This window comes from Poecilia reticulata, linkage group LG18 (genome assembly GCF_000633615.1).
Source record: "Poecilia reticulata strain Guanapo linkage group LG18, Guppy_female_1.0+MT, whole genome shotgun sequence".
Lineage (NCBI taxonomy): Eukaryota > Metazoa > Chordata > Actinopteri > Cyprinodontiformes > Poeciliidae > Poecilia > Poecilia reticulata.
The window spans coordinates 2,283,519-2,298,599 of NC_024348.1; the positions used below are offsets into that span (position 1 = coordinate 2,283,519).

General features: G+C 39.8%; 1 protein-coding gene across 1 annotated transcript in view; it reads right to left on the bottom strand.

Annotated features, from left to right (window-relative positions):
• Window positions 1-2,409: 2,409 nt before the first annotated feature.
• nrxn2b (neurexin 2b) overlaps window positions 2,410-15,081 on the bottom strand; it is a 435,854-nt gene continuing 423,182 nt past the window's right edge. Inside the window, exons 17-18 of the mRNA XM_017310305.1 lie at window positions 7,041-7,214; window positions 2,410-2,549 (exon numbers count right to left, since the gene is read on the bottom strand). Of these exons, the coding sequence (XP_017165794.1) occupies window positions 2,410-2,549; window positions 7,041-7,214 (314 nt within the window). The remainder of the gene's footprint in view (window positions 2,550-7,040; window positions 7,215-15,081) is intronic.

Here is a 15,081-nt window from a genome sequence, read left to right on the forward strand (position 1 = left end):
GCAATAAAGGCTAGAAAATACTTTGTATTGATCAATTATGGGTACTTTTTTGGGGGGGGATTTTCGGTGGAAAGTGAAAGGTGTCTTTGCCATTGGTATTGTGTCAGAAGAATCCATATGGACGATTTGTGAAAGAGCTTGAAAGTTGCACATGAAGTACTGCAGTAGGTCCTACCTTAGTTTTGGGAGCTGATTCAAGAAATTTTCATCGAACCTCAGCATGTTCTGAGAACCACAAATCCGAAGAAGCACCCCAATAAGATGAAGTAAAGTACCAAAAAGAAGGCAAGAGTAAAGAGACGGAAGTTGTTGGCGGGAAGGAGCCAAACTTCAGTCTATGTCCAGATCTCAAGGCTTCTGCTTCAAGACGGCAATAAAAGTTGACGGGTGTTCAGAAGATGTGCTGCTGTTATGAAGGAGGAAAAAGACGGGCAACAAAAGAAACCAGCAGCAGCAAAAGCAAGACATGCAGATTTAAAAACAGGCAGCCACACTGCTTTACTTTGGACAATAGGAACAACATGAACCACCTCAATGTGTTCAAAGTACCTGAGCTTTCTGGTAGCTCAGTTAATGTTCAGTTGGTCTGTACTGTTAAAGAAAAACAGTACAGAACAGTTGTTTCCACCAATGTTCCCATATGCCAATGGTGGAGCTTATATTTTGTTTAGCACTTACTAAATAAGTGCTAAACTTACCAAATAATAGCTAGCGCACCTAGCTAGCCCCAAAATTACATTTTCTAGATGAATTCTACAGCGTAAATTTACTTGGCTGTTTGAAAACTTTCAATTGCATAAACTGAATTCTTCAAGTAGTTTGACGTTCGTCTTGTTATTATGAAGTGAATGAAGTCTGCGAAGATCATATTGGTAGAGTTGAGCGCTTTAGCATTAGCTTCTGCTAAAATGCCATGTTGGTATAGCACTTTAGCTTCAGCAGAGCAAATCTTTATTAGTGCTTTAGGGTAAGTGCCGCTAACGTTTTTTAGCGGCACTCACCACTGGCAGACCTTAAACGTATCAGATTTTTATTTCAAAGACGAAATTTATTACAAGCAAGAGGAAATATGATAAATCTCCTCTCAGTTGTTTTGTACTGCAGTGTGGCGACCGGACATAATAAAGTCGTTGTAGAAACACAAATTGTTAGTGAACTTTAACCAGCAGCTAGTTTCTTTTTAAAAGTACAAGTGTGATGAAGATAAGATGACACAAATATGTCATCGCTGATTGACTGGGTTTGGAACTAAGGAAAATAACACTATGTTTAACCATTTCTGTGCCACATTTTGATAGTTGTGCTATTTTAACCTGTGATTTTATTCAGAGAATACGTTAAATCAAGCTGCTGGTGAAAGTTCCCTCTGTCTACATACTCTCAAAACATGCACATCACACACCAATTTCAGGAAAATTTCCCATATAAACCACAATTCTGCCTACTTCTGGATGATTCCTCTAAAAAGAGAAAAGGTGCTTTCGCCCCTACAAGAAGAAATTAACCTTCTATCTTTCCCTTTATTCCTTGGACTCCTTTATCATTTCTCTAATCAGAGATTGGCATTAATCACAACTCACACCAACACTGTCACAAATAAAACTGAAGAAATGTTAAATATCCAATCACCTCTACTTATACAAACATGAATATTAGCCGGTCAGGGCGGACTGCACAGTGTAGCAGAAGCTCCAAGTCGCCATTCAAAAGGCTTCGTTATCAACATTGGCTTCATAGTTCAAAAGCAATGAACATCTTCGCTTACAAGTGGAGAACGAGGCCCGCTCGTTACCATCGGCAACACCTCAACACGAGCTGGTCCGCTGAGCTCATACCAAATTCACATTGCGTAATGAGAAGCGGGGTGGTGGATAAACCTCTCAGTCAGCTTCCTTCAGGCTAAAGTAGTGTTTTCTAATTAATATCTGAAGCAGCTCCCTGACAAGGGGTCGGCTTATTCATTTTTATTTACCATGTAATTTTAAATGTTCAGTGAATACTGAGAGGAAAATGAAAGGTCTGCCCTAATGGAACTAACTTGTGAGCCGCGCGCTCAGCGCTGAGGCTTCACTAAAAGCATTATCTGCTGCGATGTACCGGCTGCAAAGTGTCAGGCTTGCATGGAAGCAATTAGAAACATTGGAATAAGCGTCATGTTTGCGATAACCGTGTTGCGTGGTTTTCCGTTTTCGCAGCCTATGGGTGCAAGGCTCCCAGTCGGTGATTACGCGACGTGGGACTCCGGGCCTAAACAAAGCAAAGCCTTCCTTCCTCTGCAGAATCCAAAGAAGCAGTCTTACTACGAACACAGTGAACACACCCCGCTATTTAAAATTTCAAAAAATGTTAAAAACGCTTTACCGACTTTTCTCCATCCATTCAAGCCCATTCACATCCGAGCTACGGGAATCAAAAGTTTAACGACTTACGGTCGCTGCAAAATGAGCCTCCGTAGGACGTCATTGTGCAGTCACAGGTGAAGCCCTCCCACTGCTGGAGACAGACCCCCTGATGGTAGCAGGACTCCTCCGTACAGGTGGTGCTGGGTCCTGAGAGATGGAAATTAGCCAGGAGGATCAAATTAAAATCTGCCATGCATAATAAATGTAAAAAATAAATTATTTAAAAAAATCACAGACATTTTCTGTTACATCTCCAACAGTTCAGTCTGCTCCTCTAGAAACAACTGCAGGATTTATGTTTTAAAGCTTTGGTTAGAACCATGCAGGTTTTATTTTTATTTATTTATTTTTTATTTTTTTATCTATATATCAAATAGAATTCAATATAAAAGATCCACGGGTGTTAGCAAGATTGTGTACAATGGAGAATTAAACAAACTGACAATGGGCATTTCATGTAACTTTGGCTGAGGAAGAAGAACTGCGCTGTTTATCAGTGGCTGACACTTGATTTAGATCAGAGTACATTTTACATTTCATTTGATTAAAGTATCAGCATCTGGAGAAAGAGTGAAGAGATCCACAATTAAAGTTGCTTAAGGTTCTGGGTGAAGTTTCTACACATAATTTGGGGAGCCATGTTATCTGTTTTTATCAACAGATAACATATATTAGCTATTTATATACATAAAAAAAATACTTTATCTAATTGTACTTTGCAATATTTTTTGTGGGCTGCACAGTGGCGCAGTTGGTAGAGCTGTTGCCTTGCAGCAAGAAGGTTCTGGGTTTGATTCCCGGCCCGGGTCTTTCTGCATGGAGTTTGCATGTTCTCCCTGTGCATGGTGGGTTTTCTCCGGGTACTCCGGTTTCCTCCCACAGTCCAAAAACATGACTGTCAGGTTAATTGGCCTCTCCAAATTGCCCCTAGGTGTGAGAGTGTGTGTGCATGGTTGTGTGTCCTGTTTGTCTCTGTGTTGCCCTGCGACAGACTGGCGACCTGTCCAGGGTGACCCCGCCTCTCGCCCGGAACGTTAGCTGGAGATGGGCGCCAGCAACCCCGCTGACCCCACCAAGGGACAAGGGTGCAAGAAAATGGATGGATGGATGGATGAATATGTTTTGTTAGAAGATAACTGTTTTTCACTACCTATAACCTTCAAACTAGATCCGGGGAACATGCAGGATGGTCCAAAAGACTGATGTTATTCTCTTGGAAGAACTCCTTTGTCAGGCGGGCATTGTGAACTGCAGCATTGTCCTGTTGAAAAACCCAATCATTACCACACAGACGAGGGCCCTCAGTCATGAGGGATGCCCACTGCAACATCTCCACAATGCCAGCTGCTGTTTGACGCCCCTGCACAACCTGAAGCTCCATTGTTCCATTGAAGGAAAACGACCCCAAATCATGATGGCGCCCCCACCACTGTGCCGTGTAGAAAACATCTCAGGTGGGATCTCCTTGTCATGCCAGTAACATTGGAAGCCATCAGGACCATCAAGGTAAAAATTTTTCTCATCAGAGCAGACAACTTTCTTCCACCTTTCAATGTCCCATGTTTGGTGCACCCTTGCAAAGTCCAAACGGGAAATTTTGTGGCGTTGAAGAAGACGTGGCCTTTGAAGACGTTTTTTGTTTCTGAAGCCCTTCTCTCTCTCTCGCAGATGCCGTCTGATGGTTATTGGGCTGCAGTCAGCACCAGTAATGGCCTTAATTTGGGTAGAGGATCGTCCCGTGTCTTGACGGACAGCCAATCGGATCCTGCGGCTCAGAGCTGGTGAAATTTCTTTGGGTCTACCACTTGACTTTTTTGTTCCATAACCCTTATTAACATTAAAAAAAATGCAAAATTACTGTCTTACTGCGTCCAACCTCAGCAGCGATGGCACGTTGTGAGAGGCCTTGCTTATGCAGCTCAACAATCCTACCATGTTAAAAGTCAGTGAGCTTTTTTGCTTTTGCCATCAGGAGGTCTTGACAGTGTAAAGACTTGACAGAAAATGACATGGAATCCAGATTTTTGCACAGCTTTTGGCTTTTAAAGGCTTTGGTCTTAAACGTTTGGATCAGCTGAAAAAAATCATGTTTGAGTGTAAATGTAGTTTTCAGAAAATTTCCTGCTCAAAAGTTTTATCTCTTACGCTGATTTCTTCTTTTAACATTGTGAAGCTCTACATAGAACCGTCTTAAGATCCAATAGTGCAAAATGCAAATTCTTGCAATTTTTTGACTGGTCCTAAGATTTTGATCAGGAGTGTACGTAGTTCTGTTTTGGCTAGTTCTTCTAACGGCTTGAACAGGTAGCTCATTGATTACTTTGAACACTGCTGCCACCTATTGGCAGGAGGCTTGTTTATAAGTCAAGAAGAGAAAAATAAGAAAAATATAAAGTTCTCTTGCTTCCTGCTGGCTACCGACCAAGTATGCTGTTACTTATTACTCCTCAGCGTCCGCTATTTATTGCTTAATAAGACGCAAACCAAAGGGAAATTTGTGCAACTCAAACAAAAAAAGTTGATTGTTGGAGATTGTTGGTAAAAATGCTGAAGAATAGATATTTGATTAGGCTGCAGATGAAGTCTTAGGTGGGATAATTATTTTTTAAACAAGTGTGCGGTGGCTTTTGCGTTGATGGCAGTGGGGCTTCTCATTACAGCCTCAATTAAACAGAGATTTTCAAAGAACCGTGGTTCACTTCCAGACTAATTTGTTTGTGCACAGATAAACAGCCTCTGCACTGTGCCATTTACAAATGGCCTAGTTAAAAAAAAATGGCCCCAGCCCCTTTAATTCTACAAAAAACAAACACACAAGTAACCAATCAGATTTTTCTTTTTTTTTCTTTTTTTTTGGTTAGAAAACAACTATTACCTTTTTTGCTTAATAATTAATTGGCATTTTTAAGAGCCAAGAGATCAGCATGCAATTACTTCCTTCCTCTTTAATTTAGAAAACAAATTTTAGTTTCACCTAAACTCCTTGTTGATTTGGGTTTGTTGGAGTGTGAATTCCCATCTGCTGTTTGCTCCAAATGTTTGAGGAAAATCCTGCTGTACTAAGTGGGGAACACGCTTAATATGACTATAAAACCCAAGTAAACACATCTTCATTCCCTTTCTGCAGTCAGCTCTGCACTCCACAAACAGCTTGCTTATCAATGAAACATCTGCCTACGTACAAACTGTGCATCCAGTTGGAAATTGGTTTATGCCTCAGAATAAAAGAACCTCGAAATGAAACATCTTATTAAATCTCGAAATTTGATTTTACGTCTGCTTTAGGCACCAAATCCTCAAGCTTCCCATTCAAGTTCCCAGCGCTTTCAAATCTAAGTTCAGATGTGACGTTCTTCATTGTAGCAAAATGTGGAGCAAAAGCTCCTTTAATAAGACCTTTGCCATAGACACATCAGAAACGGCAGCCATCTGTGACAACTGAGGAGGAACCGTAAGTAAGAAAACTCTTAAGGGCAGAGGAATTATTCCTGTAATTGCTGTAAAATGATATTTTTTTTATGTGTTTATGCACCATCGACAGGAGGATAATTGAATTTCTAACAACCTCTGGTTTATTTGTCAAAAATAAAAAAACAAATCAAAACCTCCAAAAATCTGCTCAGGTATTAGAGCTCAGTTTCCTGGGAGTCGGATCATTAACAACCATTGTGTGAGCCTGCAGGAAAGGGTGAGATAAAGATAACTTAATGCAATTTTAAACTGTGTTTGGAGCAAAGTAATTGTGGGTTGTAAGTGTGGGTAGGTAATAAGGCTAGCTGGCAGAAACGGCATCATTTAGGAGGAAGTGTTGGGGGTGGAGGGGACCCAGAACACATGAAAAGCTTCAGTCGGTGCGGTTTCAGCCAGTGTTCCCCACAGGGAAATTAAGCCTGGGTTCTCCTGTGCTCAGTAGGCTACCGAGACACGGTGGACTGTGGCTGAGGGTACGGTTTGTGTGAAAAGAGGGAGGACTGTTAGTGCCAAAAACTACTGTTATACCCAGGATTAACTGACATCAGAGCCATTTAGCCCGAGACATGCAGCAACCCAAGCATGGCGGAGGTAGAAACGGTGCTAAGGCGAGACGAAAGGAAAGCCACAAAGCAACAAAAGTGGGGTGTTAGTGAGATTAACCACACTGTCGATAGCAGAGAGAGGGGGGGAAGAAAGGCCCGCCTCCTGCAGGATTTACGGAGTAACTAGGACAATACACAAAGAAAGGAGACTAAAGGCTGGTCCAGGCACTCAGAATCTGTGTGGTTACGAAACAGCCGTTTCCGTCTTTGACTTCGTCAGACGTCACACACGAGATTTGAAACGGCGGTTTTCTGTCATCTAGGTAGAAGGAATCACTGTGACTCAGCTTGAAATCAAGGGCAGTTGATTTTTCGTCCCCTGGTAACTCACAGGGGAGATAATTATTGAATGGTCTTTCCTTAAAAAAAAAAAAAAAAAAGAATTCAGTAGCCCTAAGGTATTTATTATGACTTGGACTGTTTTATGGAGGGTGACTGGTCCTGTGATGCACCTGGAGAAGGGCGCCAGCTGCTCTGCGACCCCTGACAGGATAAGCGGGCATAGACTACGGGGCGGGTGAATGGATGATGGATGAAAGTGACAAAGAGAAGCTTCTCGTACCGTCGCAGCCTCTTTCCACCTGTCCCACCTTGTGGAGGGCATCTGCGATCAGGTCAGGGAGTCTCCCGTTCAGGTCCACAGAGGCCAGGCAGCCCTGGTACCCGTCCCGGGACGCGATCAGTTTGGGCAGATTGCTGTACATGCTCTTCGTTACGCCACCGATGTACAGCTCTCCTGCAAAACACACACATGAAGAAGACTGTAAGAGATGCAAACAAACAAAAATGATACGTAAGAAACTTCTGGTTTTACTAGAAATCTGAGGCTAATCTTTGACAAACAGCCACTCTTCTTGAATTGTAGCTTTGAATTTAATGACTTTGTAATTCCATCTTAAACCTTATTAACACTAGCATAAACTCAACTGTTTTTGTTTTTTTGTTTTATTTTTTCAAATCTAAGGAATGAAGGCATTAAAAGGTAACAAACCTCTGTGTTGCATTTTTCTGAAAATTAACAATATGTTGCATCATTTTCAAACTCCAACTAGTTCAGTCAAGTCAGACCTCTCAGTGTTCTAAGCAGAAATAGTCAACTAATAAACTTGTTGAGAATGATCTCCTGATTATGATTTTTACTCTTCTTTAGGTTAATATATTGTAGAAGAAATCAGTAGATGAGGTAACGTTCATCTCCAACAGGTTTCATGGAATCATTGGCAGACTGACCTTTCCTACACATTGGACCAATAGTACAGCATCAGCATGTACAACAAATCTCTGAAGATACTTGGAGTGAGTTACAATAGTTAATTACTCTTTGGGATGAAAAAAAATTTTTTAGACTGAATTGAACTGAAAGACATATCATGAACCGAATTATCACAAGTCATATCAAAATAGAAAATAGTGCAAGCTAACGCTGGCATCTCAATAAAGACATTGAACACCCAAAAACGAGCATGTTTGACATGATGATCTGGTATGAATATTATGGGCGTTTTTTCAAACGAGCAAGTCCGGTGGCAGAAGTTATTCATTGACAAAACAAAGAAACGGTACTTTAAACAGAATAAGGTAGAGGACAGTAACAGAACTACTGCAGCCCATCTAAGTTCAGAAACATTCATGTCTGGATTTTTTTTTATTTTACAGAAAGTACTTTTGTATATACATAAAAAAAAAAACAATAAGAGTGGTTATGTGACAGGTGTCATGTTATAAACAAAAACATATTGATTCAACAATATCTGGGTCATTTCTACAATGAATTTTAAACACTACTCCCATAGTTGGGTACTTATGTTAAAAATATGTTTATTTTGGACAATTTAATTCTAAAAATATTTTTAAAAAAAACAATTGGGAAAAAAAAACCTCAATTTGAAAAGGAAAATAAAAACTTTTTACAGTCCCCTTGCTCACAGGTTTCTATATATTCTACTCTCTGCGGTTACCTTTGACCTTTAACCTTTTGTTTTCACGTAACAGCCTCTTGTTGCAGCAGACATAGGCCATCTTGTTTATACAGTGAAAGCAGTGTTTTAATGATAAAGAAATTAACTTGTTAAAGTTGAAAGTGTATAAAAACAAAGAGATTGTTGCAGTTTATTGTGCAAAATGCAGCAGCTTATGGTTTTCAAAAGAACAGTTGTCGTCATAAAGAGTAATTTCCTTTCCTTGTTACCTGTAAGCACATTTAAAAGTGATTTATCCGCTCTAGTTGCTCCAGACCTTCTCCGGCAAATTACAGTAACAAAAATAAAGTTTTTCAGCTATACTCCATATGAAACTGCTCATTAAACTATTAATTTTAAAGCTATGAAGTAGTGTGTGCGCATCTTCTGGTTAAAAAAACAAAACACACACAAAAAAATAAATAATCGCATGTCACTTTTGCGCTGCACAAATACAAAGTGCTGCTTTATTTCTTCGCTCCAAAATGCTTTATTAACAACTGCTGGTAAAGGAGAGATGAGCAAATCTTCAAGCCACTAAAGAACAAAACGGGGATCCCACGAATCACAGCATGCGTCTTAAGAGTGCATCCTCTGAAGGCGTGCGCTACCACACACCCACACACACACACACACACACACACACACGCCTGTCAAAACATTACCCTCACCGCCACACAGGAAAATTGACATCTCCGAGCCAAGCAAATGTGTCTGTCAGTAGGTATGCTCCTTAGAGGCGTCCCTGACAGAGTGGCTGTCATTACCGACGCGGCAGAAGCATGTTTGGATGATTACATGATTCAAAGAAGCAGCTTACAGTTGACACGAATAGCTTTGCCAGCGTCAACCCTGCACACTGGAAATGGGATTTGATGTCTGAAAGAAATTTTATCTACTGTACTCTTTGGAGGAGAGACGCGGGACGTACACAGTGCACTTACTTATGAACGGGGCAGAAAATTGCGAATCCTAAAGCAAGATGATAAAAAAGGCTGAGGTTTGGGAACTCTCGGTGCTCAAGCACAATTACAGCATAAAAGAGGGGAGGGGGGAAAAAAAAACTCATCTAGTTTTAAACTTAATTATTTTTCTCCCCTGTCTCTTCGTTGTGGCTCCTCCATTCCGTCAAGTCGCTGAAAGCAGCGAGTCAAATTATGGCAAGCGCAAGAAAAAAAGAAGGAAAAAAAGGGTCTTTGATGTCAGGGGATATGAATAAACACGGTTTGAAATGCTTCAAGGTTTTCGTATCATCAAAACCTATACTTTATCTTTGAGTAGGCACAAAAACGGAGACCCAGCAGAAACTCCTCCACGCGGGGACAAGATGCTGCTGCGCAGATAAGATCATCAGAAAATCGGAAGAATTTTCCGTCAGCTAAAAACTGGGGAAAATTTCACGGCGCAGGACGGAGCCGCAAGGTCAATTATATGTGGACTTTGGGTAATGGAATGAGTCAATGATGTTTGCCGACTTCTCTCCAGAATTAATGAGCACTTGACACTTCATATTTTCCAGCCAGGGCTCCCGGACATTATAATCAATACAATAAATTCATTTACCGTCCGCCTGAGTGATGTCCTGAAATCACAACCGTAAAAGCCATTTAGCAAACATGAAATTATCGAAATGAAATTAATCTAAAAAATATAAATAAATAATAAAAAAAATAAAGCAAACGGTGCATTTTTTGCCAAAGGCAACGTGTTTTAGACTCCATTGGCTGTCGGTTTAACGACAGAAGGCGAGAGGTAGTAGAATGGTTGTAAAGTAAGGGTCACTAATGATGAAATAATTGGAATTAATTCAAACATTCATTAAACTAAGCGTATGTTGTATTCGGAACTGAATATTCTCATTTAATATTATGGGCGGGACAATAAATCTACCAGTGGTTCTGTGGCATGAAGTTATGCTAATGAGCAGGAGTGAGTCTGTCTGGTGCAGAGAGTCACTCCCCTTACCCACCTGTTGGTGGAAGCAGTGAGTTGGTGGTGTGTGAATATAAGAAAATCTTAACACGAGAAAGTTGGAGAAACATCCAGTGTGATAAAAAAAACAAACTCAAACCATCACAGCAAAGGATTGCTATAAAACCAATAACTCAAATTGGTTGTTCTTTCTTAGATTACACTTTACCAAATGACCAGCTGACTTTAAATGCATCGTATTACAGTTAGTATTGGTCCAGACTGTATGTGATTAGATTCCAAATATATAATTGGACTGTATTAGAATAAACTGTTATAAATCATTACTGTTATAAATTTGTTATAAAAGTATTACTGATTGCACTTTAAAAATTAGATAACTTTATGTTATTAAAGGTAAAGTTTAAACAGTAATGATTTCTTGGTTAATGTCAAGTTGTCATAGCAAAGACATTTTGAATAATGTCAACTTTGTATTAAAAGTGTCATAATTTACCGAATGACGCTTTATGACAACAGTCATAAATATTCATGAAGGCTTATTGATGTTCATGACAGATGTTATGTCATGTTTATTAAAGCGCCATGACACTTCAAATAAAGTGTTACCGAAAACGATTAAAATGTGATCGGGGCCTAGAGATCAGAAGCTCAGTTAATGATACTTTAATTTCTTTTTAAAATTAAAATATTTGTAAGTAATATTTCTCATGAAGGTTATAATGTTGAAATTAAATTATATATAAAAAAGTGTGTATTCTGACATATTGAAATGGTTTTCACAAAACGTGACAAAATAATATTTAGCATGGGAAATTCTCAGAATGTCTATTCTAGGCCACCTTAAAATTAATAATCTAATATACATAAAATTAGTTTAGACAAAAGTCATTTAATGGGTCAAGAATAACATGATATATTGTATGACTCAAGTTATCTTACCACAGGCTTTCTTAGCATTAATACCTGCTTCAAAGTAAGAACATTAAACTGAAGAAGGTTTACTCCGTGCCAGACGCTGCATCCTATGCTGGCTCTGCTGGACCCAGCAGTAATGTCTGTGGTACTGCTGAAGAGCTCCAAGAGATTCCTGGGATTGGACAAATTATAGCCACGCAGGCATCACAGAACACCACTTCCACCTCCATGATCACCGTAATGACCCTTCACACTGACTGGAGGAATGGGTGTGTTTGAATACGGGGCCCGAGAGAGCCACTGACTCTACTGTTTGAAAGAACACACCAGGCTGACATTTATGTAAGGAAGAGAAGGTTTTCAACGGGTTTTAAAGAGGGATGAAGATCTCGCTATCGATGTTTTCATTAGTCCAATAAAGGCATAATCTTAATTGTAAAATCATGTTCACACCTTGAGCACACTTTGATTAGTCTGAGTGGTCAAAAAAAATCTATTAAAACAACTTTATTGTTGAAGCTAAGAAATACTCAACAGTTCTGCACTTCTATTTCAAACTAATTGTTGGGTTATTATTATGTTAAGTACTTTACCTTTACTTTAATTTTGTCAATCTGAACAAAAGAAATCAGCTTAGTGGCCACATAAAGGGAGGGAAGTATCTAAATATAGTTCATGTTCGACTCAGACAACTATCAATCAGGGAAAAAGTATCAAAAGTCACCGTTACAGTTGGAGAAATCAAGCTTTTCACAAAATAATTGCTGTGAAAGTAAAGAGTTTTGTATATATATATATTATAACAGAGAACTTTGCTTTTATGACAAAGTGTTAAAATCCAACACCGGTGTTAGGTGACTCATTTCCTTTGGAGAGAACACCTCAGAAGCACAAAACCAAGCCTGTGTATTTCATCCTCGGCTATAATTGGCTCCCCGAGTGGAGTGATGGTTTCACAGTCGTCACCCATATCCACCAACACTCTGATATGCATTATTTACATTCGTCATTAGGAGAGGTCCGATAATGAAAAGAAAAAGGCCATGAATGCGCAATGTGCGATCTTTGGGCTCAATCTGCAGACTCCCTCTAGACGACTCTCTGGTGAGCACAGAGCCCACCATTAACTTTCATTAAATGCTCTATTAAGATCCTCTGCCCAACTCTCGGTCCCCCCCCCCGTTTCTCTTCTTTTTCCGCCTCATGTTTGCCTCACTGTCATGCTGGCTCTAATTGCTGAAGATTGAATCATTACTGATCAAAAAAACACACAGAATCAACCACAAAAACAGAAACACGTGCGGCCGCGCGGCGAACGACTGTCGGGCGGTGGGGTGTGTGTTGCAAGGAGGGCCGGGACAACGGCAGCGAGCCGGAATACGCAGGGAATCTGATTGCTAATTACAGAGGCGCTCCCTTATCCACAGTCATCACAACAGGACGACTGGTCTGAGGAATAAATGTTGAGCCTGCTTGTGCAGTAATTGCCGATGCTAAATTATAAGTTGTCTAATTGTGTTGCGTGCATAGACTCTGTGTTTGGAAGGTCTGAGAACAAATGATATGGAAAGGCGGAAGGCAACTGAAGCTATAATTACTTGATGGCGCGCTATTTTGACAACAGGTGTCTTCTTGCTGAAGCTGAACTCCTCTGTGACTACAGGTGGCAGAATGCAGCTCTGAAGTGGTTCCTTCAGACAATGCTTTAAAAATAGCTCTTCATCTGATTATTTGCAGGAAACTGAAGAAGGGACGTAAACATGGCTGTCATTTCTCATTAATGTTGCGATAAATTCAAACTTATCCTACCTGTACATGCCTCTCAGGGATGAGGTTATGACTAGGCGTGCACTGAGAACAGCTTTCTGGTCATGACTGATTTTTAAAAAAAGTCTGACTTGCCGATTGCGATGTTGGCCGATATCGACTTTATTAACTGAGAAGTTATTAAATGGAGCAACAAAGTTGCTAAGTTCCACTGGGTTCCAAAAAATATATGAAGTTGTCTATGTTTTTTCAACTGAATTAGGACTATTTTTGCACAGCTGAATCCTAAAATGACATCCATGTTTCTCTATCAGATCAGGTTTTTATTCGAATTCGACTTAGACAAATCCAATCTTCAGACTAAATTGATTACATTTTTGTTACATCATCAGTTCATTTCCTTTAATATTTCTCATCCAAAAAAGGTTTTAGGTGAAAAAAAAATGTTTTAACAGATTGTATTAATTACATGTAACAACCTTGGATTTCTGTAAACTGAATAATAAACACTGATAAGGGTAAGTACATGTGAACTGAACATCACGTCTCCGTCTCTCCCTGTCCTGATGGAATCTCTTCTCCTGCTCATCACTCATTGATCAGATTCTCCAGATGTGAGAACAAGTCCTGCATTTTGATGCTCATGTTGCTCCATAGTTCAGAAAGTTGACCTGATTGAGCAAAAACAATGTAATTTTAGGATTCAGCTCACCAACATGACCCTAAAACAGTTGGAAACACCCCAGACTGGCTGCTGACCAGTTGGCCTGTAATGTGCTGAACAAGCAAACGTTATCCATGATGGGTCCGGCTCAAAACTTCCACCACTAACAGAACCTGACACTTTAAGACACCATAAACCTTCAGGAATCTGAAGGCTAAAGGAGAAACCAGTACAGTACAAGCAAAGTGTGCTTAATAAAGTGGCTGGTGAGACTATATGTAATTTTACGGGGATGAAGTATATGAAAGTGTTCATCCTAAAAGAGTTTGTGGCCTCCCTGACAGCCCTTCACTGCTCTGTGAGCTCTTGATAAATTCTTGGCAGAGTTACGTGCCAGTGCTTGTTGAAAGATTGTACAGTGACACAGAAAGGCTTCATTACGTACTTTTCACGCTTCTTTTCCCGCTCTGAGATGTCACTCTGCATTCAGAATCTTTTGCCTTTGACAGAATCGTCTCTGCCGTCTCTCCCAATTTGCTCCGTCACCACCTTTCATTCTCCACCTTCCTAATATTTGTCTTAGTCTCCCTGCCGTCTCGTTTTGCTCCGTCTGTTATTGTGTCAACAGGATCCAGAACTTTCTTTGTTGCGTCTTTGTTTTTCCTCCAGTTTTATTGTTAGAAATTGTTCCCAGAGTAATGGTGACAATAAATTGAATAGTCAACGTAAGCAGTCATGAGAAAAATGAAGCTTTCCACGACGCTCAGAATAGATATTGGAAAGCTAAGTGAAGTGCAACAAACGTGAATATGGACTTTTATGAATTTGATCAAAGCATAAATGTCCCCTGGATGTGAAATAGACCACTGTACACTTTTGGCTTGTTTTTTGCTAGTGTGACTTGTGTGCTGCTGATACATGTAGAAAAGATTAACTGCCAGTAATACAGACATGTGCTAGTTTGCTTTCTTAAAAATTATATTCGTACAACAATATTTTCACTATACTTAACTTATAGGTACAGTAGTTTCACAATGCTTGAGTATGGATCAGCTTTGTACAATAACACATCACCAGCAAACAGAGAAACTTTATGTTCTGAACCTCGTATATGAAATCTTTCAATTGTGGAATTGTGTCTTGGATATAAAGGGAGTCACAGCACATGTCATATCAGAGTGCATTCTGGGATGGTGGTAGCCACCTGACAACTACAGTAGAAAAAACTGTATAGTTGGTGATTAGAGATACAGAAAAGGGCAAAAGAACGAGATGATAGAAGAATATGTGGAGAGATTGTAAAGAGAGATAGGTTTAGTTATTGGAAAGGCTACATGCAAATTTGAGATTTCATTTCATTTTTT